Below are 23,264 nucleotides of genomic sequence, written 5' to 3'. Positions count from 1 at the left end.
TTATTACGGGTTATAATAATCAATTTGTGATTTTTCATCAAAAACTTTTTATATCTGTTTAAATAAATAAACGAATAAAAATATAGGTACAGTAATCATCTAAATACATGCTCTGTTTGCTCTCGGAGTAATCACAACAAAACAATCGGAGTTAAGTATTTCACAATGCGGGACGTCCACCGAGCCGGAAAATTTGTTATTTTTCTCCGCGCCTTTTTAGTTTGCAGTCGTAAAATGGCCGTTTCGCGAGTGAAAATGGAGGTACGAGTATATTGTTATTATATTTCACGACCAGGCACCTACTTAACGCTAACAACTTGTATTAACCGCCACATTATCCAAACGCTAACTTTATTCCGGCTCCAGCGCGTTTCATTTCGTTTATTATAATAATTAAGTTTTCGCCACTTCAAATTCGGATAAACATCACGTTTGCTCATTTAAATGGTATCATAATCAATGAACAACAGCGAAATACGGGAAAGGTTTGATTTTAGATTGAAAATAATAATTTTCGCAAATTAACACACACCAACATGAGACGAATTGATATGGAAATGTAGAGATGTCCACGAGATACTAGCCGTCACACGGTCGATAGGAGTGAGCTTCGTGGTTCTTTATCATCCACTCGGCAAACAACTCCTACCCTTCCCTTCCTACCAGCCAATGGAGCAGGTATTTTAAAATACCTTCACAAAGGACCTGTTCAGTCGCTACTTTGAGGTAACGGAGAGCACAAACCTCACACGCCTACCCTGAGAGGTTATGAGAAGATCCCGTAGTGGTGGAGATTTTGTCCCTCGGAAAGTCCACGGGCTCTATGGGGGATGTAGGAGATGGTAAGGAGCTCATCACGGAGCGCTACGAGCAATCGACAGCGGAGGAGTCGAAATATTTACAGTCGCAGAAGGTTACATATATTTTTCTAAATATTGGTACCAAGGAGGAAACAGGTGATGAAGAAAATGTTGAGGAATTGGGAGAGACATTCAAAGCTTATTCAAAGGAAGCGCCTAGAAAGGTTACAACTGGTCGTACAACTGGTTTAATCTCGCTTGTTCGACTCATTTTCAAGACGTTCTCGAAGGAAGGGGAAAACAAAATTAAATTCATATTTTTTTCGGGCAACATAAGAAAACATTGCCGAAAAATATACCTGTAAAAACGGAATGGTCTGTTAATGTCCGGTTTCTCTTGATGAGTTTTCGGTGTCTGATCACAAAAGCAACTGTGGAATTCATTAGTAACTGCAGTGGTTTCGTAAATTTGGCGATCCACTTAATAAGAAAAAATTCACTAAATCAAATGTAAACGTCGTTTTCATTAAGGTTTTACAATGATTAAAAACAACTTCCATTTGAAAAAATATCCCGAGAAACAGTTGTATTAGCACAGATAGTTGGCACAGTATATTACTGATATACTTAAAGCAATTAATTTGAAGAAATCTCGATTCGGTGAGGAGTTACCCAAACTGGTTTGTTATACCGAGCGACCAATAATAATTTATTCAAAATTCATATTTTTTACAAAATGAAGATGTTTTTCAATTGTGCCTTTAAATGAATAAATTATGCAAATTAGTCGCTGAACAGTGTTCTACAAAGTGGTAATGTGTTTGTAGACAGAGTGAATATGCGAGAAGTCGAAACACCTGATGTTTGCACTTCATTATTACATATTTATTTATTTATCTTTATTTTCTTAGTATGGTCTCTCGGCAAACGCGGTACTTTTTTTAAACTATTAAACTGTTTAGCTGTATCCTGTTTTCAAGTCTAAATTAAAATATTGTGAAAATTAAAAACCACCGATCGATCTTTATTTTAAAGTTGTCAATTACCCTAAAATGAAATACCTACTTGGTACGCTTCACTAGTTTCGGGATGAATTGGTATGTTGTTTAAATGATCAATAACTAATCTTAGTTCTGCATTTTAAACCGCGAACAGTTAATTTAGACTCTTGGAATGATTTTTAGCATCTTTTTGAGGAGGTATTACAAATACAAAGCTGACCCCTTCGCATGCAGGAAATCAGAAATGCTCGGTAGATTGCCTCCAGCAGGAAACTCTTCCTTGTAGGATTTTCCTTGGATCTTTTAGTGCCTTCTCCGCGTCTTCAAATATTCTATCCTTCATTTTGATGTTCGCATTTCATCTCAGCTTATGATTTTTGTTTTTCAAAACGAGAAAACGGTAAATTATAAAGCTGGTTATCCTTGAGTGAACACGTAAAAAAACATCACGGGATTATGATCACCGTTTATTAAAACGAATAAACGTAATCTACAAAGGTAGAAAATGCTCGGTGAATTAATTCAAAATAATAAAAATATTTGCGACAGGTTTATAAGTGTCAGTCGCAGACGTCACCTTACGCATCGGTTGTTACAAAAGCCGATTATGTAAGTCAGAATATTGTCCACAATATGCAGTATTATTTTATACTGCGAAGCACACGAGGTGATCGTGTGGTGCGCGTTTACGTAAATATCATCAGGAATATAAATTTATTGATTAACGTCGAAAATGACGTAATAGATCTGAATATCGTCAGACTAGCAGAAGTAATAAAAGTTTGTGTCATAAAATTTTATCATTTTTCAGTGTTTTATCATTTGATTTGTAATATCAGAAGTGCACGTGGCGGTAATGAATTATCCGCGTATTTTATTTCTGTTTACTTCGTAAGCTAAAATGCTATTTTACGTTCTGGAATTAAATGTGCAGAATAAAATGTATGTAGTGGATGTATGTTAGGTGCACAAGTAATATGTACTCGGTAGTTGGTAGTTGGTAGTTGGTAGTTGGAGGCAACATCGGATAACCGGTTCGCGGTGACCGAGAGAAGGACTGAATAAATCATGCTGACTAATGGCGAAATATGCTCGGATATGATATGATCCGCTGGGCTTTATACAAATTACAATACTTACGTTCAACATAATATTGTAATAGCTTCATTCCAAAGCGATCTAACACTTTAAAAAGGAAACTGCTCTGATTATGTTATTTATATTTTCATAATTCAACGAACAAAACGCATAACGCAAAATAAATACACACTTATCAAAAGATTTCAATTATGTCAATACATATTTAGTTTATTAAGGCCTAGGCCCACAGGCAAATTCTAATCCAGACAATTTAGTCACTCAGTCACTCACAGTTTAATCAACTGAAGTATTGCCGATGGGCGATTTACCATAAGGAAATATTGTGATTAAAATCTGCTTAGAATAGTTGCTACTGATTCCCTGACTTTACGTGCATCGTAACTCGAACTTGGCCTGCCTATGAGTATGAGTATAGCCACACCGGTACGACGAGATATGCAGATGATTGCGTACATTTTCTAATCTAATCACGCGTATTATACGTATTCAGATCATAACTAATTAATTTCACATAATTCAAACTTGATCTCCCCATTTCAACTTTACAAAGTCGAGCGCAAAAAATGGTCTACTATTGTCAATTATAAATACTATTGTAAATTATAATTTCTTTCAAATAATTTCCTATACTCAATGAATATGCAAACTATTTAATGTCTCGTAAGCTGAAGTGGAAGAAAAAAATTAACACGCATCTATCCACCAACTACCATACTTCATAGCTGAAACCTAATGATTTTGTAAAAAATAAAACTGTAAATTTCAATTTGATCAGTGAATGATCTTTAAAATAACTGAGGGCTGGATATACATTTTTAGCAATTTCAAGAGCGAGACAGTAAAAATGTAAATATAAAACGACCCCGTTAAATTTAGCGGTATTAGGTTTTCTATGGATCGGGAATAAGTTATGAGGTCCGGCATTTAAAGAGATAAGATAAATAGTATCGGGAAACACTTAGGAGATCCGAAGGAGCAACAGTTGGCCAGTTTGCGAGTCGAGGAGGAATAAATTCTAGAGACAATGGGAGGGTGAAAACAGAAATAAGCGTTATCTGATAAGGACGATAGACGGTTTATGTCAGAAGCATTTTGAATCAGTCAAGAGACGATCTATAATACTAGTCACGAGACGGCATGCGGCAGTGGCGGAACGGAATATCGCAAATACACTATCTAAAATAGGCAAACCAAACTTCAAGGAAAAATTTAATATCTTTTTTACTACTCATTTTTTTCAGTAGTATCTATATAATCTTAACTCCCTAAAACGAAATAATAATAGTGATATTTTTATCCTGCAGCAAAATGTGTTTTAAATAAATACAGAAACAAATAAATGCATTTGATCGATGATAAAAGAAATGAGAGTGGATTAGTTTACGAGATATTTATTTTTAAGCCATATTTTACGGACAAAATCTTAACGTGGACTCTGTTATCCAAATTATAAAGGAGGGGGAGTTGTTTTTTACTTGAAATAATGTTAAAATTTGAAATTAAACGAGCATTTACAAAACAATTTACCAAAACTCAGTAGGGGAATACAGGGGAGATAAGTACCGGAGAGTCATGTTTTCACATTGTACACTGTACACTTTTCAGTGCATAGCTTGGCAATAGTTTCTGGAAAGTCTATAATTCCCGGAGCTTTGCTGACGAGGTTTTCCAATTGCGCTTTTGGTCTTTTATTCATATGCCGAGTGTTGAATTACTAGACATATCGGAAATGCGAAGTGTCAAAGTATAGAGAATACTGCATTCGCATGTTACTACTAAGATATCGCCGGCTTTATCTGTAAAATTGGCACCATCTAAGATGAATGGATATGAGAGAACCAAAATATAATAATTCGACCATCAAACGTATTTTCTCGGTTCCACGAACTTTATTACGAGTACGTTCCTATATGTATATGGGACACAACGAGCGCATTAAAAATCGATTAATTATACTGTTATTACTCTCTATTGTACAATACGAGTTCAGATGAATCAAGATTACGGATTAGGACAACGACATGTAATTTACACAAATTGATTGTTTTCACTTCGTATGTGGAATGGGAATAAACCGTCCATACCTAATTATAATAATAAAATATATGGGAAGTAATGTGATCAATTTTTGAGGTACACATTTTTCTATTTTCCATTCGAGAAGTTATAAATAAAAGATAACTCATTAAAATGTTGTGGATAAGATATAAAACGCTCACTTTATGGACAGGAAAATTCCAAACGTCAAGGCGGAATATTCTATAAAAAAATACGATTATTACGACCAAATGTGTTATACGGCCGTGAAAACTAGCAACAAAAACCTTAAAAATATAATTCATGGAAGACGAATGCATAAATTAAAAACAAGGTGACAAATTATTTCAATGAAAATTGGTTAAAACATAATGATACAGGAAAACGCACGCTGTCAACAGACCGCGATCGTCAATCATCAAGGACAATTCCGTGCAAAATCGGACAAATATGCCTCGAGATATCAGGACACTTACAAGAAGAAACGAGGAATCAAACTAGATATTGGAATAAATATCTCCTGGAGATCAGAGGTGTTAAAAACTAAAATTAACGTCATTTGAGATGGTGTTAGAATAAAATTACACTTAGAAATTATACACGGAAAAAACCATACGAGGGAAAAAGTGTTCAAAATAATATTACACAAAGAAAAATAACACACATTTGAAATTTAAAGCTCTACATTTCCACGGAGTGTAAATTTCATAGTGGTAACAAAAGCATGAAATGAAAAATGTCAGGGCAGATAATAATAAGCTAAAATTTTACTACAAAAACGTAAGCAAAAGCTATGCTGACAGGTAACAATAAAATTAAAAAGGTGTGTTAAAATGTTTTAGATGCGGGGGAGGAATGAGTAAGGAGAAAACGCTAAAACGAATCTTAGTGAATGTAGTTAGAAGTTAAAGCCGAGGAAGATTAAGAAAGACTTGCATGATCAAGAAACACGTGCGGGTTTGGAATAATTGGCGAGTATTAGGATATGGTTTCAAGTGGAAGAGGCAAGGAATGTTTGAAAAGACAGAGTTGCGTGGCACTCTATCTTCTCTGCCTACCCTTGCGAATAAGTGGCGCGATGATTAGGTACATTTATAAAAAAAATAAGGGAGACGATTTTCAAATTCATATAGTGTAGGATACACGTTGCTTCTCTAGCACACCCTACATAATTGGCGGTCATTTTAATTAGGAATCGAATTGACATCACAAGGGAGAATTGACTATAAGCTGATTAAGTTAGGTATATATTCCAGATGTCTGATTAGTCAATACGGCTAAGTGCTACAGAACATGATGGTTCGCTGACTAGCTGAATATGACCTAATATAGTCGGAAGTCAATTGTCACGATGGATGGGTGACATCCTCAGAGAAGCCAAACTTTTAAATAATATGTGTATATTAAAATTTGTAAAACAAAAGGAGCGAGCACGTTTAGTGCCTATTGAAAAATATGCCAATGCAAGAAAATCAAAACAGACATCGCGGATAAAAAGACAAATTGATACAACTGATTATTTATTTTTTTATACAATCTAAATTATACTTAACATTTCGCATTACGAATTTTAACTTGCTTGGAATAAGTTGTTAATATTTCTACAATATTGTTGCGAAAAATCCCGAGATTGGTTCGATGATTGGAATACTGTGCCAGATGAAAAGGCATAAATAAGTTGTGGAAAACTGAATCAGAATTTTCATCGCCTTTTCACTCAGAAGAGGGTATTCACTTTTTATTCAAAGCCAAACCGACGTCTAAATGAAGTTTGGTTTAGCAAATGTCGTCAGACGATAAGTCGACGAGGCTTTCTTTTGTATTTATACTAAAATTACTTTCTTAAATGTTCGCTACAAACGGATCTATTATACACATATAACCATGTCTGAGATATTCATTCTTTGAGTAATAACGAGCAGACTCTTTGAGTGGTTCCAAGTGCTTTTGAACTAGGGTTACCACTTGCGGGCATAAAATCATAACTGTGAATTAAAACACCCTAAATAATCTCCACATTCGTATGCGGCTGACCAGCGATTTTTTCTAGCGGACCACCACTGCTGAATATCGTGTAAACGTTTCGACCACAGGCCGTTGATCAAAAAATCAACGTCGTGGTCGCGCTGTCTATACAAAGACTTCAATTCAAATACAAACGATATAAAAAACGTATCGCCAACCGATGATTGAATACTAATTTAATAATGTGCGAATATTATAATATCCCACAAATGGTTAATCCGCTTTCAAGCGGCAGTGTTAAGAAAAACAAAATAAAATGGTGACACTCGTTAATATTCATAAAGCGGCTGCGTAAGGACAAATATTAACGCGAAAATTGGCGGTTGGCGCAACCGAATCGTCGCTAATATGCCACTAAGAGCTGTAATAATAATTTTGGACAGTTTTTACATTTTCCAACGTATTTCAGGGGAAGTCCGCGAAAATTAATAATTCTTACAAGAAAAAACTGTGACTATTTTTTATTTATATATATCATATTTTAAATTTTGATAAGATATTTTGTTGACATATAAAAAGCATGTTTAGTGTAAAGTTTCGATATTTCTGTTATTTCTGCATTGAGAGGCGTAGAGAATGTTCGCTAGCAGAGGTGAGCAGTCGCGTTATAATTTTCAAACGATTAATTTAGTTTTTTCTCACTATTTTTTTTGTTTTTTGACAAAGTATAATCTTTTACGTACAAAAGATTACTAATATGTTTGCTTAATTTACTGTGCGGAATATCGCTGTGAATTTTTGCTGTGAACAAACACTGTGTTTGTATATTAGCATTTTCGTAAAATTCACTCATATTTTGTATATTCAATACTACATTTTATCAAAAGTGCGTTAGTTAACATTAGCGGAGCTGGTAGAGAAATAACTATGACGCACTGTTACCTGATGGAACATTCCCATTTAAGCTGGGAATGTTTGGTCCGTAACTCAATCACAGCAAAGTCTCTCGGGACGCTAATTAATCCTGACCTTGCGTCACTGTTCAGAGTCCATTCATTAGGTTGAATTGAAATGTCACCCGGTACGTGTGCCATTTAAACTTTTAACCTAAAACATCCAGTGCGACCCCTATTTATAAATAGGCAAAACTCCCAGATATAGTTTCAAATATAAATTCAGAACCAGCCCCGTGGCGTATCGTGGGCGCGGGTCGATTCCGGACAATTGCAAAAGATATTCTTTTTTGTTTTAAATTGATCCGGGGTATCGTTTTTCTTACTACCTGATATATTATTATTATTTTTACATTAAATGCATCTCTAATGCACTTGTTTCTCTTAGAAGTTTTTACCTTCATCTTCAAAGGCAATATAAAATTAAAGTATAAACGTTTTTAATTTAAGTTTTACATAGTAAATAGCATTATTTCTTAAAATCTATTGTGACACGTGTTCGATACATTCCGCAAATTAAAAATGGATAGATTTCACCACAGAGTGGCTGCCGAATCAATGAATGAAATTATAATAACGTTATTAGTATTCCGTGGGACTATTATTTTCCATGATCTTGGAAAAAAACTTTGCTTAGGATTGAACGTGTATGAAAAATACTAATTATATTATGACAGAGCGATCAGTCCCGCACTTTAATCATATTTATAGATATAGGAGCGTAATATGTTTATGCTGGGTTGCATATCTGTATTCGCATTGACTTGGGTAAAGTATACGCAACTAATACGTACGAGTCCCTAAGTTACGTAAAAAAAAACAATATTTCGATAAGTAGCAAATAATAATAAAAAATATGGCTATCCGTAAAAAGACTTTTCTTTATGAAAATCCCCACATACAAAATTGATTATACATATGTAGATGTTCAAACAGTAAAACGGTTGCAACAATTGCATTTTGAATAAAGTATTAAATTTTGTATAAGTTTTGCAAAGACCATCTCAATCAGACAATAATATCGCTAATTGCCTTTTCGACCGTACATATTTGAATGTGTGTGAAGAGGAAGGTGAGGTGTGAACATGGAATGAAGGAATGAAGTCATGAACGTGATTGAGAGCTGTAACAAGCGATGTAGAATGTGCGGAAGGCGTTTCTGAACGCGTGAGATATGAATCAGTGGCGGGAGGTGTATGAATCATGAATAATCATTTTATTATTTGATACCATTCATATCCACTGGCATATAATTTAAGGAAAACATTCAACGGGAGTAATGTAATATGCGTAATAAATAAAAATATTTAATGTAAATTTATGTAATAATTCATACAAATATGCGATAAATTATACAGGGAAACGAATTTCCATCAAAAATTGTGTTCACGGCATAATAATTCTACACTAACATACTTAAAAGCGAGTGTGTGTAATTAGTATGTCCCAAATAAGCGGAATATTGTCCTAACTTCTGGCCCCAAACCGCATCGGTGGTGCATAGGAATCTAAAACAAATGTAAATCTCGGTAAAATTTATTTTGAAAACAAGATAAAAGATTTTCACAAAAAATGTAATGATTGTTTTTGTGGATGAAAATTAAATTCAGTTAGATGTAGACTTTTGAAAATGCAATTTTTAATTTAATCAAACATGCACATTAGAGGAAGCGGATGTCGCGTGACATTAAATTGGTTCGGAGATATTTAGAGAATTGTTCCGCCTGCAGGCCGTTCGAGGAGGTACCAATATTTGTATAATTGTTGTTTCGAATACTGGGCGATAATATATTTAATTGTATTTATCATATTGAGTAACATAAAACTAGTTTCTTTTTTTATTAAATGATTTCTCACTATAGAATAATATGACAATTACTAATGTAATCTTTTCCACATTAATTTTATTTGACCAGCAACCGGGTTTCGTCGTAACCGACATCATCAGACTGATTTCTCATTATTGCACTGAGCCAGCAATTTGGTGAAGAAGGTTCTGCTAAAACTAAATTAATATACTTTTTTTACATAAATATTTGAGTCTTCACATTTTAAAACACGTAGTTTTTTTTTTAATCTTGGGCTTTGGGACATTTATTATACTGTAGAGCTCTTGGCATTTTTCGCCTTGCACTGTCGATCGCGGGTCGATATTTAAGACTTTGGCAATGTGATTTGGCAACGACATTTATGTATTTATCATTGAAACACACACATAAATTTAGTTATTAGTAAATAACTTTCGGTAACAGAATACTCGGCCTGACCTATCGCGGGTTGTGTCATCGTGTTGGTAGTGCGCAACCAGTGCATCATCACATCAGCAGGAGGAAGTGAAAGGAGTCCACAGTCCGCGGTTCGAATAATAACATAGAATAAATAATTAATATCGTTAACGGGTGACGAAAGAGCTGCAAAGGGGCTATATCAGGGGTCGGCAACCTCTTGGACCAAAAGAGCCAAACGTGTATAGCAAAACGGTTTTAAATTTTTGGGATGCCAATTTTTAATTTACAATAATTAAATTAAATTTATTGAATGTTTAAAGGAATCTATAAGTATTTTTTGAGTAACAGATTTTTAATGCAATTTACTTTTTTGGGCAGTATGTTTTTACGCATAAATAGTTTTACATAGTTGATATCAAACGATAGTGTTTTGAAACTAGTGTGGTTTTTAATGGTTGTTTTATTTTCAATGTTTACATTTTTAACACGAGAAAGGTTTTAAAAGGGCTCATATATGCTTAAATGGCACCACTCATCCTTACCCAACAGAATTGAAAACAAATATGCACAGAATAATAATGAAGAAAAAAACAATAATCATTATTTCTGTAAGAAAATCATTTTGAATTTAACAAAGAAAGAGCCACACAAATTGCTTAAAGAGCCACATGTGGAGCGCGAGGCACACGTTGCCGACCCCTGGGCTATACGACTTGAATATTATACATATTGTTTATCGAACATGGACATAGGAAGACAGGCCGATGAAAACTAAGAACCTAAACACGCGCCATCGCTGTTGAGATTTTAGTAACAAATTATAGTGTTGACAACAGTTGAGATAATTAATAGTTAGAAAGCCGAGAATATCATAAGCCAGATTAAATTAATAATGCAAATGAAAGTATCAGTTTCATAACAAGTTATTTCCTTAATGAGCAGTCACAGCCGAGTGTTCCCTGCCACTCCCAACACTCCAAGTAGAAAAGAAGAGCCAATCCTTTTTAATGATATAACCTTGTAGGTACGAGTAGAACCGGGGTAAAAAACTTACAATCCAATTAAAAAGTACATTATTTAAGCAATTCAAAATGATAGTTTCGTTAGCAAATACTGTAATTACCGAGATTTTAGTCCACCGGTTTCCGGGCGTATTTTATTGCTATTGAAATATTACTAAAAATGACATTTGCTTGATTTAAAACCAATTCAATTGGTTGAAAAAAACGAGTCTTCTGAAAAATCACCCACTTTAGTCTGATTAATATACATATATGAATAGTGCTACGGAAACACTGTATAATGTTGATTGCACGCCGGCAGTGAGTGTCCTGAGGAAGAGACGAGTACATCTCGAAACCGATAAAATGAATGCAGAAAATATAAATATATTTTTATCAGCAAAAATGTAAATTTTAATACTAACTAAAGTGCAAGTAGGTTAAACAATTCTTTTTAAAAATGGATTTAAAACGATATCGACATAAATTCGAAAATATACAATACAAGTGATGCAACAAAACTTTCCAGCAGTGTATTTTGTAAGTAAAATAATATTCATGTGACTGCACATATACAATAATAGAAAGATTTTTCCTTGAGGCATTGTAAATTCATATATAAGTGTTCGAACGAAGAAGAGCGAACAGATAATATTTTACAACGCTTTTATTTGCCGTTCGGGAGGAATAACAAATAAATAAATAATAAGAAAATAATAACACGGACTTCGTAAAATCCTATTCACATCAGTTTTATTTCAGCGAATCGCTGGAACAGTACGATACGACTATTAGATATTAGATAATAAAGAAATGAAAAGCAGTTTAGATAAAATATGTATTATGAATCCATTCTCGAAGTCAGATGCTGCGATTATAAAAGACGAAGCAATGCTTACTGACGATAAAACAATCTGTAATCGATAAACGTATCGATGAATCTAGAAAGATAAACGTTTTAATTCACTTATTTCATTCCCATGTCATTCTTACAATGTATTATGAGATATTGAAAAAAAAAAGATTACTTAGAACGTGTTTCTAATGAAATGTACAACTGCCATACAAATTTTAATTGATTTAATATGTATGCATTTAAAAAGATGCATTTACGAATTTATGTATTCAATATTTTGAGCAGTTTTTAGCAGATATTCCGCGCGTACACTTTAAAGATAATTTTACTGTTATATTCTTATGTTAAAAATTAAGAAAAGTTAAAAAAATATCTGCACTAATAAACTGTCAAAGTGCCGTTTCCGAATGATAGCAGAGTTTTTGAAATTTTCTACTTATTGTCGATGGAAATTTTGTTAAACGTAACGAAACGGGGTGTGTTTCGAAACATTAATCTTCAGCATATGGGAGATACAGAGCGATGGTCATTTACTACAAAAATAGTTGTTTAAACTGGATGAGGGTAGGACACAGGGGTGAGCATCAGTCTAATCTATCTTTTTGTATGAACTTTTTGTTAAAATATCATATCAAACCAAGTTCTTTTTGTGAATACGGTTTTAGCTGTGATTCTCTAATTTTTTATCGTTGTGAACCTTTATAAAAAGATCAAATCAAACTAAGTTTTTTTTGCGAATACTATTTTAGGTGTGATTCTCTAATTTTGCTTGTTTTGAACATTTCGCCAAAATATCAAATCAAACCAAGTTTTTTGTGAATACGGTTTTAGGTGTCATTCTCTAATTTTGCTTGTTATGAACTTTTCCTTTAACAGATTAAATCAAGCCATTTTTTTATGGATACGCATTTACGTGATTTTCTCTAATTTTGCCTGTATAATAAATTTAATGTATAATGATTCAAGGTATAGTAAATTGTCAGTATACCACACAGAGTAAAACAATTACTGGGATAACTTGAGAGGTTAAAAAGTGCCATGGAAGAGAAAAGACGATGGATAGTTCTCGAAAATCTCTAGAGCAGATTTTCAGATCTATCGGTTCCGCGGTGTGGACAGGCGAGGGTGCAGGGGGCGGTGAGTATCGACCGGGAGGGGGGGCGCCCCACACCCCTCCGCGCGGGACTACTGCGTCATACAGTCGGGGGAGGAAGGGGTCCAATTAGACACCACTCGGCTGGGGGCAAGGAAGATTGTCGGCAGTCGCTGGAGGTGGACTCATCGGTGCGGTCATCGCGCGGGCAGGTGAGTAATGCTGGGACTGATGGGAGTACCGCACATTTCATTCATTTAAACCCTTATCCGCACCCCAGTAGTGCATAGGGCACTGCATCATATAAACGCAGTGTTTCTAGCCCTTCGCTTCCTATAACGCTGAGATAGATACCGTCTTATCGGAACGTCATAGAAAATTACTGTTTTTAAATGACTCATAGTAATTTCCGCTAGTTAAAATGTAAAAATACAAATTAACCCCTTATAAAATTCTTTAAAATAAAGACGTAATAATGTCAAAGTTGTAGCGGGGTTGACTGTAGGTACTTATGCATTACACTCCCGATTTTCCGGGATGGATGATGAAAAAAATCCCGTATAATCGATTTTCCGGTTAATACGAATGTAAATAAAGACAAATTTGAAACTCCGCTTATGTATACCTACTTGCTCAACTTGCGTGACGTCGTGATTGTTCCGAAATTTGAGTAGTGTGGTTGTCGATCATAAACACATTAGTAAATATTAGGTACATGTGTATTAAGTAATGACTTAAGCCAGCCTGTGTTAGGTCGTAAGCCCTGTAATTGTCCAGACTTCAATATTCTTCTTTATCTATGTTGATATCTATAAAATTGAAAAAAAAAGATGATATAAATATGTGTGCGTTAAAAAATATTTTTTTGGATCTCATACATGTCATAAATCTCATGACGGTCTATGTTTGAATTCACCGGAGCCATCTATGGTTGGTTTGAAAAGCTTTTATTTAGATCACATAACCAGCCATTGACAGGTCGTAAGCCCTGTAAATGCCCAGACATCCATATTCTTCGTTATATATGTTGAGATGTCAATATAGATAACTCCTAAGTGGTGAAAACCGGATTTGTGAATAAAGATTTGGACACACTAAAAACATTGCGAATAAATAACATTAGTTAGGTAAACAAGTAGATTAATTTATTTGCCTACTGATAAAAAAATGAAAACACCTTCACTTATAATCGCGTTTCAATTCATAAATCAATGATTAATTCAAAATAACAAAGCAAGGCCGCGTTTTTCAGTTAATACTTAAGCGATAACAAATGATAAATTATAACAATAAAAATATCACGTGAACTTTTTTGTTTTTTTAGCTTGAGAAGATTTTGGGCGTGCGGGTTAATTTGGTTTACCCGACGCGCGGATTAACTCACACGTTACACATCGCCTCGAGACAAGACAGACGTACGAAAAAGTTACATAGTTGTTATTTTATTCTGTAAAATGCAGTTCCAACAAGAAATATCAGTACAAAACTTTAATCTAATAAATATTTGAAATTAAATAATAACATACAACTAAATAACGTCTTAATAAGCATTTGAAACTTATTTTCAAGCCTATTTCGGATTCACTTTTTATTGACTAAAAAACAATCACAATGACATATAAGTAGGTACCTACCATTAAAATAAACATATTTCTCAAACGAAAAAATGAGGAAATAATATGTATAGAAATAACATCCATTGAAAAAAAAAACAAACCTTTTTTTTTTGTTTTATACAACGACGACGCTTATCCTAAGCGCGGAAGGCGAGTTATAGAGTTTGCGACGTTCCTACATTTATTTTGAGCCATATACTATATATCTTTCAACAGATTTTAAAAATTAAATTATTTTGCGATACCATCATAAAGAAATAAAATTAAAACAGCTCGATGACTTTTATTATTTTTTTCAGCAAGTCGGTCATATATCATGTATAACATCATATTCCGCGTGCGGGTTAGTTTGGACGGTGCGGAGCACGGGTTATATCAAGTGCTGCGGGGTTAATTCGATCGCAACTCGTAACATTATCATAAATACTGCGTTAAAAGCTTTAAAAAGCACTATCGAATATTTATGGCAATACAAAAATGGCAAATTTTGAAGAACTGAAATATTTATTTTTAACACACAGGGATCAAATAGGTACCTACCTAAATAACATATAACAAAAGGAATCACCCAAGTAGGTAAATTTCATGGTTATAATTATCATTTTTGATTTAAGTTTTACTTCGTAAATACTACGTTTCTTAAAATCTATTGTGACACGTGTTTCGATGCATTTTCAAACATCGTACATGCGGTAGAACGGTGGTATTGTAAATGTTTTAGTAAACATGGAGATATTACCACGAAGTTACTGCCAAATCAATAAATGAAGATAAAATTATCAATGTTACACATGAAAAGTATGAAACATTTATTTTTAAACCCTTTAAATTTTTAACATTTATGGTACTAGATACCAATCTAAACAGAGACAATGTATATTTTTTGTACGAAGGGAACATGAGAGTCTGAGGATTCACATAGCTGCACCATTCTTCCCATATTGAATACCCATGGCCCTCGGGCCAAATGGATACTCTAATATTTATTGAGCACAGTTCAAAACAAGATTTATCCACGATTTCTCTATAACTACTGAATTAGTAGAAAGTGATTTGTATAATCACGGTAGGTAGATATATTTGTAGCGTAGAAGAATCTAGAGACTCGTGGCCCTATATTAATGTACGTAGGTACGGTAGGTATGTAATGTAAGCCGGCGTGGTATTCCAAATCCAAATTGAATATTCGTGAAAGAAGCGGATCCGTAATGAACCGCTCGGAACCGTTACAAGTGGTAATTGTTCCGTCCAGTGGTGCTGCCTTGTGCTTTGTTCGGACGAGGCTTGGATTATTTCCTGCGGCGCCTACGTGCCTAACCTCCTATTATACATAATATCGGTGGACTATCGGCTACGTAAACATAAACAGTTAGACGTTAAACCATTTGACAGTAATTAAACGAAATTACTGCAGACAGCAAGGTATTGCTGCAAAATGGAAAAAAAATAGTTTCTTTTAAAAATCATCAAAGCTTTCAAAACCATAAAATAATTAATTATGTACTTATATTGTAATGTAGTAGGTATGTAATTACTTACATTGTATTATGTATTTACATTGCAACAATAAATGGTTTAAAACGAAATTTCAATAAAAATATATTTAAGAAGTATTTATTACCAACGCCTAAATTTGAGTCGTTTAGATTTCGAAGACGAGGCGTTCCTGTCTGGAACTCTTATTCAAGATATGGATGTTGATACAATGCCGAAGCGTTATATGTCCAAAAACTTAAAAGTTTAATTAAGTATAAATTAAGTATAATGCATTTGTAGTAATTAATATTCACAATTAGTCTGGATAACGAGCTCCACGATTACCGCTTTAGCCACACCTGAACTATCAGTACAAGATTCGAATAGCTAATTTTAAAGTTGTCAAATCGATCGACAAGGTAGTCAATAATATGTAATTCGATTGATCATTATACCAGAAAAAAAAGTCAATTTGAATAGTTACCAATAAAGTGTAAACACGTAATTAGATACATAGGTAAATAGAAATGAATTCATTTTACGATGCGGACACAGTTTGGTGCAGTTGAATGGAGTAGAATCTTACACGAAAAGACGCCAAGGACCGATGTACAGGTCCTAGAGCATATTTTTCGTGAATGAGGATCTTCCACAACCGAAAGACTCTCCGCAACATGCAGGAAAAATATTTGTTCCCACTTTTGCAATATTGTCAGGAATAACGAGGAAAGTCTCGCAAATCTGTTGATAACAGGGAAAGTCGAGTCTTCTACAAGATGGGCAAAACAAATAAAAGAGGAATCCTTCGGCGCCAAAAGAATGAAGGCTGATCTTCCAGTAAGGTTGACCAGGTGACCATAACGCTATGTAACACACGAGAAACGAAACAATAATGTATCAATCCATATTGTACAAAGTGAATTTCCTATAGATTTTTCCTCAATAACCAGGAATCAGGAAAAATTGATGAGGCACAAAGGGTAATAAGAATAACAACTGAATAAAACTTATTCATATCTGTTTGTTGGTAATGACTTAACACATTCTCGATGCGGGAACTTGTGAAGTGGAACAGTCGTTAGACTTCGGTTTTACGAGCATTTTACAGGTTTGTTAAGAGCCGAGTCGGGACATAATCTTCGGGCCATTATTTGGACAATGAATAAAAATGTAAAGTGATTATTTTCATGGGAGTTTACGGCGCGTTTCTTCCCGCAGACGGCAACATGGAGAAGAGCGGCATACGCCTGCTACAGAATATAGACCACCCACAAAAGTAATTTGGTAAAACCTTCCGACTTGTACACATTACCAACTGAGGCGTTTTAATTGTGCCACTTCGGATATGTAAACGGATACTTGTATCAATAGATCGACGCGTTTGGCGAATAAAGTCGGATGAGCAAAAATGCGACGAATCTTTACCTGCGCTTTTTGTGCGTGTTCTCATAGATGGGAGTGTTTTTCTTCGATATTTTTTTAAAATATTCAGTAAATAATTAACCATCTCCGCTGGGGTAGGCAGAGAGAATAGAACGCCACATCACTCTATCTTTGGAAACATTCTACCACACTCATGTATATTTATCTCGTCATACAAACTTGTCGATCATTCCGACTCCTAACCTGACTACATTAAAGTTTGACTACAAATTTTTGTTGGTCATCCTCTGCTTTTAATAATATTAACCTCCTATTTTTTCACCGTTCACTCATTCGTATCTAGTAATAGATTACGTTGTTTTTGATATTTGCATGAAAATAAAGGTTATTGAAAACAACAAATCGATCTCGCGTAAAGTGATTCTGTAGGTCCGACTTGGTCGGTTGGACGTGTCGCCATGTAAGCAATAAGTAGGAGCAAGTTGTTGGTTGTCCTTGATTTAGATAAAGTAGTTAATGAGTGCGCAGATATGTTCGCACTCATATTAAAGCTCCATTGGCGCTGCTTGGAAACGGGGTATCAAGTTTACCATAAAGGCGTGTCTAGGCTACACTATCGCGCGAGTGGATCTAGGCGCTCGGTCGCTATAGGCTATATGTATTCTAAAGTCTACCAAAAACTAACTCCCACGCAAGAGGAATTAGGACCGCGAAATCCCTAATTAATCCCAGGAGTGCGTGAGCATATTAGCGTAACAATAATAGTCAAAGCCGAGGTTAGGCAATGGTCCAAATTAAAACTTACAGGATAGAAGGAATCCTAGCAAGTTGATGGTTTTCAAGGACTGTGAAAACCAGTAATAAAAATTTGAGTTTTGAACTGATCTTATAGAATAAAATAAAAACCATGTAGTTTTTTTCCACACGAATTTTATTTGACCAGCAACCGGAAAAAAATTACATAAGTAGTTGTTACTTTATTCTATACAGTAATAAAAACAAAACTTTTGTTGAGCTTTGATCAACTTTTTTGGTAGAAACACTAAAATGACTAAAACACCAAGCGCCACATGAAATCATCGATAGAATTACAAAATCGGCAAGAAATAGACTGTTTCATACATCGCGTTCTAAACGTAAATGTAAAGAGGAAAAATACAGTATTCCTCATGATGTTGATTTGAAATGTTGTCCATGTTTTTTTTGTTGTACATTACGCGCCTGCAGCTAAAGACTATTGTGTTCAAAAAGGTTTGATCTAATGATAGGAAGGTTTAGAGAAATAACTGAATCAAATGACCGATAAAAAAATCGAAACAAAAACGAGTAAGATATTCAATTGCAACATACAATTCATCAACTGTGATGTGATAGCCTTATAGGTAAATGGTCTGAAAGTAGTTAATAATTTCATTAATTGATTCGGCAGTCTCTTTGTGCTAAAATGTATGTATTTTTAATTTAAATTTTACTTATAATTTAAATACAACTTTGTTTGTTTTGTTTTGAAATGGAAAATCACTAAGTTATTTCTTCAAATATAAATTTAATTTCACTTAAATACCACTATATTTAAAAATATACTGTGACATGCATTCAGTGTCATTTGTTTAAAAATGACGCTGAATGCATCGAAATACGTGTCACAATAGATTTTAAGAAAAAGTGGTAATTACTAAGTATAACTAACATAAAAAATGGATAATAATTTGTTAGATGGTAAATGAAAAGCCGAGCCGTCCTGGTGAGGTAAGGCGAGGATAGGTACCTTTTTAAAGCTGTCCCACCGCATGCCCAGATCTGATACAGAAGCATCTAGGCTTCCTGACAGATCTGCTCTTGCTAAGAAATTTTTTTTGAAGATTTATTGAAATTTAGCGAAGTTTATTGAAGATGTGAAACAATATAAAATTGTATCCCGATTTTACTGTGAATTTACATTTAAAAGCTTTCAATATACCTGTCACTCCAATCTAAATAAATACAAGATTGTAAGTCCATCACCAAATTTTCTAGAAGCACCCCAGTGTGCCTAGTTTGAAGGAGAGGTACCTAGTTTGAAGAAGTACGTGGAGAGCAGGAGGGCCTCGTTGGTCATCCACAGGTTGGGCGGCAGCGGCGCGGGGTGCGCGGGCGCGGGCGGCCGCTGCGGCGCGTGCGGGCGCGCCCCCATGAGCCCCGCGATGCTGAAGTCCGCCACCCGGGAGCAGCGCTGCTGCGAGTAGCAGCCGCACTGCCGACAGTCCTCCTCCTTCATGGCGAGCTCAGAACCACTGACACCGCACTGACTACACTCCCATCGATGCACTATCTCTCCGAGTCTTATCACGTTCGGGCAAAGCTCGTAAAACCGCACAATCACAATCGGCGAATCCTTATCGCCGCCGTATCAATCGGGTGGACAGATTTTTTTTGGGAAAAAAATTTTGGCAACGAATTTTTTTGTACTTTTAAGTAATTTGACACTGGTCTAAGTTCCTCGAAATCGGCAATATTTTGTAAATATTTTTAAGAAAAATACGATTTGTTGTATAGGTATATATAGAATATTTCTGGTGCGTATTTTTTTGTGAATTGTAGAAATTGACCCCTTTTCAGAATTCGGGAGACTAACTCTAGGAGTTATGAAATTGTCGTTCTTCCGTCCTTATAGCTTATACGTTCAGTTTTATTACTGATCGGCGCGTCCGGGGAAAGTTGGAAACTTTCCGTAACCGGGTTCAGCTTTAGCGAGATGCTTTCTACGGAAGAGGAGTGTCCAGTTTCGGCGTCTCTCTCGCTCCGGAACTTTCTTCGAGTCTCGAAGGTAAACAAACGGATCTTCTAGAAGCGCTCCGCGATTCTCGCTAGTAAGGCAACGATCGACTCGATCTCTAGAAGTATATAAAAAATATGTTTCACTCGCGCTCTCTTCGGTTCTTCGTCAAAATATATAAATCTTCTCTTAGCTATTTCAGCACCTCTATTACTTCGACTCCACGGGGAAAAGAGAACCGATAAAGTGGATCACAGCTCAATATCACAGCAACACGGAATGGGGGACAGGGGACGGGGTCCCGGCAGTCCTCAGCGGGCCGGCAGGGACGGGCTCCGGGCGCGGGGCGGCTCGGCTGGTCGGCGGCTGCTGCGGCCGGAGCTGCGCGCGGGCTCCGGGAGCATCTCCGGGGCCTCCGGACTCACTGCGCCCCCTTCGCATCCATACGGGCGAACTCTTCGAGCGCACTGTCAACGCGCTTAATATGTAAACAAACACACCGGATCGAGATTAATCACAATTTAACACCGAGCGCCGAAGATCATCCGTGACCTCTTTCGGAAAATCGCGAAGATAATCGTAATGTTTGGTCGCATATCGCGCTCGACCCTCCGAAGAAAAACAATAATATACGCACGCGGGGAATGACTACCGGTGACAACGAAGCGTCCGACCTCGCCGACGGATCTCGACTGACTGAGCCGCTCCGCTACCCGCCACTCCGCCTCCGCGCCGCCGCTGCCTACGTGCCGCACACAGAGAAGCGCGTGTGGCGTGTAGCGTGTAGCGTGTAGCGTGTACGGGTGTACGCTCACCACCACCGACGCGGGGTGACACCTCGCGAGTACACTGGCTCACTCACACTGGCTCGGGCTCTCTCCGCGCAGACAGATGGTCGCTGTAGAGACACCCGTCAGGTGTGTGCGGCACCAACACTGGCAGACGGCGGGCAACAGTAGCTTTGGAATACTCCGTTCCGACTTTTTACGCATCGGGGACGCGTAGATGTAACGAAAAAACCGATCTCTCCTTCCCTTCGCGAGCGGAGTGAGGGAGACGGCCGCGCGCGGACGGGACCGCCCGGTAAGATAGTTTGGGAAATAATTACGCCGACTACTCGAGTTACGCCGAAGGTTCTAGCCGCGGAGGACACGGGGGAGAATGTATTATGTGTGTCAATGTCGGAAGTCGAGGGGGGCTCGGATCATTTCTTTCCCATCGCCAGCGGTGGAAACGCAAATACGCGGGTAGCGACCATACTTCTCGCCTCGCTCGCTTCTCGGAAGATGCGGCATGGAAAGTTACCGGCAGCACGCGTCACGCGGACTGGATGTGCGGCGGCCTAGGGGATGGTCGCGTCGGTCGGGAAGGGTTGCGGGGACAGCGAAGGGCGGAAACGTCGCGAGATCCTACCGGAAGAGGAGAAGACTCGCAAGTTGCAGCAAAAAAGGGTAAACAGGACCTCCTTACCATGTACAGTGTACACATCCACGTGTGCAGGGATGATAACGAAGCTTTAAGAACGTCCAATAAGTGCAAATAACGCTTCCCACATACACAGAAGTCCTGAGACGTGCTTAATTAGCCAGCACTAGTTTATCCTTACTATTCTCATCACAGAATCAAAAATCCACTAATTCATCTCTAAACCTTGTACATAAGAAAGGTAAATAATAAATATATCCCAATTAAAAAAATAAACAGAAACATAATCATTACAAAAACGAGATTATCATGTTAAAACTAAAAATCTGTGATTTAAAGTCAACAATTGTGGATAAATTACGAAAAAATGCGTAAATACTTTTTTCTGATCGATGGTATGGACGTCTATCAGCTAATTCGCCTGAAATGGACAGCTCTTTTAGATATCTGGAGCCGTGTTGTGCAAATTGTGCATCGATGTTATACATATGTTAATATTGTGCATGGATATCATGGGTGAGCAACAAACTAGTAAAACGTACTAAAATCCTCAAAATAAAGGAATGGGTAAACGATCAAAAGTCAATACATATTGCGAAAGTTGTATTTTTTGTGTACATTATGTCAAAATAGATGATAATAAAAAAAATATGTTAAAAGAAGTTCACCGACAAGACACATAAGGCGGCTTTGCGGGTCTCCGCAAAAAATTAAATTTTGATTATGCATATGAATTTATAAATATGTATATGTATGAATATTAAAGTAAATATTTTTCAGCAAATTAATGAAATTTTAAAAAAGGAGACAGAGTTTACATTTCACCCTCTCGAGAAAACAAATCCAATTCAGTACATGAAGTAGAGGAGGAATGTTATATTGAATGTTTAATAATAAAAATTTTAAAATTTTGTGATATCTGGAAGGGTCTACGAGATAGAATAAGGAACACCAGGATAATAGAAATATGCGAGATCCAAGACGTCGTTAGGTGGGGAAGACAAGGAATAAGACAATGGCGCATGTGGGGAGAATGGAAGCATCCAGACTCCCCCACATTGCAGTGCACGGCCAACCTCGAGGTAGACGACTCGCGGGCAGACCGCCAAAGAGATGGATTGACAGCTAAGAATCGACATCGCAGGAGGCTAATACCTGTTAAAAACGGGCCACAAGCCCTACATCAAGCTAAAGAATAAGAAGATAATTTGTGATAATTTATACAGCGCCATTTTCGTAAAATTCTACCTAAAGGATTCTTTAACGATTACTCTGATATTCTAATTATGTATGGGCGATAGGTGCTAAATGAAGCGACACTACTTGATATTGGATATGAGAGAAAACAAAATATAAATTTACGATTCGTCGATTTGTACATCGCTATCGCCAGTTGGAATTACGCGATACACTCGTATAGTAAATGGTTATTAACACCGAGTCTAGTGATAAAACATAATTATTGCTCAGTAGACTGAGTAAAACGTACGTTACTCGCTTCCTCCACCTCCGCACTCGACTCGCTATTGTTCAACTCAATTTCTCAGTCATAAATCAAGACACGAACGACTCAG

At 36.3% G+C, this 23,264-nt stretch overlaps 1 protein-coding gene across 2 annotated transcripts in view; it reads right to left on the bottom strand.

Annotated features, from left to right (window-relative positions):
* Window positions 1–23,264, bottom strand: part of Hers (Histone gene-specific Epigenetic Repressor in late S phase) — a 244,660-nt gene that overhangs the window by 97,535 nt on the left and 123,861 nt on the right. The window contains exon 2 of one of the 2 annotated variants that reach the window (XM_088259362.1): window positions 19,563–20,743. The exons of the other annotated variant lie outside the window; for it this stretch is intronic. Coding sequence (XP_088115488.1) covers window positions 19,563–19,767 — 205 coding nt within the window. The 5' untranslated portion in view covers window positions 19,768–20,743. The remainder of the gene's footprint in view (window positions 1–19,562; window positions 20,744–23,264) is intronic. 2 annotated transcript variants of the gene reach the window in all.

The sequence above is a fragment of the Brachycentrus maculatus genome, unplaced genomic scaffold (genome assembly GCF_059751285.1).
Source record: "Brachycentrus maculatus isolate JH-2025_06_01 unplaced genomic scaffold, ASM5975128v1 h1tg000116l, whole genome shotgun sequence".
In the NCBI taxonomy this organism is placed as follows: domain Eukaryota; kingdom Metazoa; phylum Arthropoda; class Insecta; order Trichoptera; family Brachycentridae; genus Brachycentrus; species Brachycentrus maculatus.
This window is presented reverse-complemented; position numbering and strand designations above follow the sequence as displayed.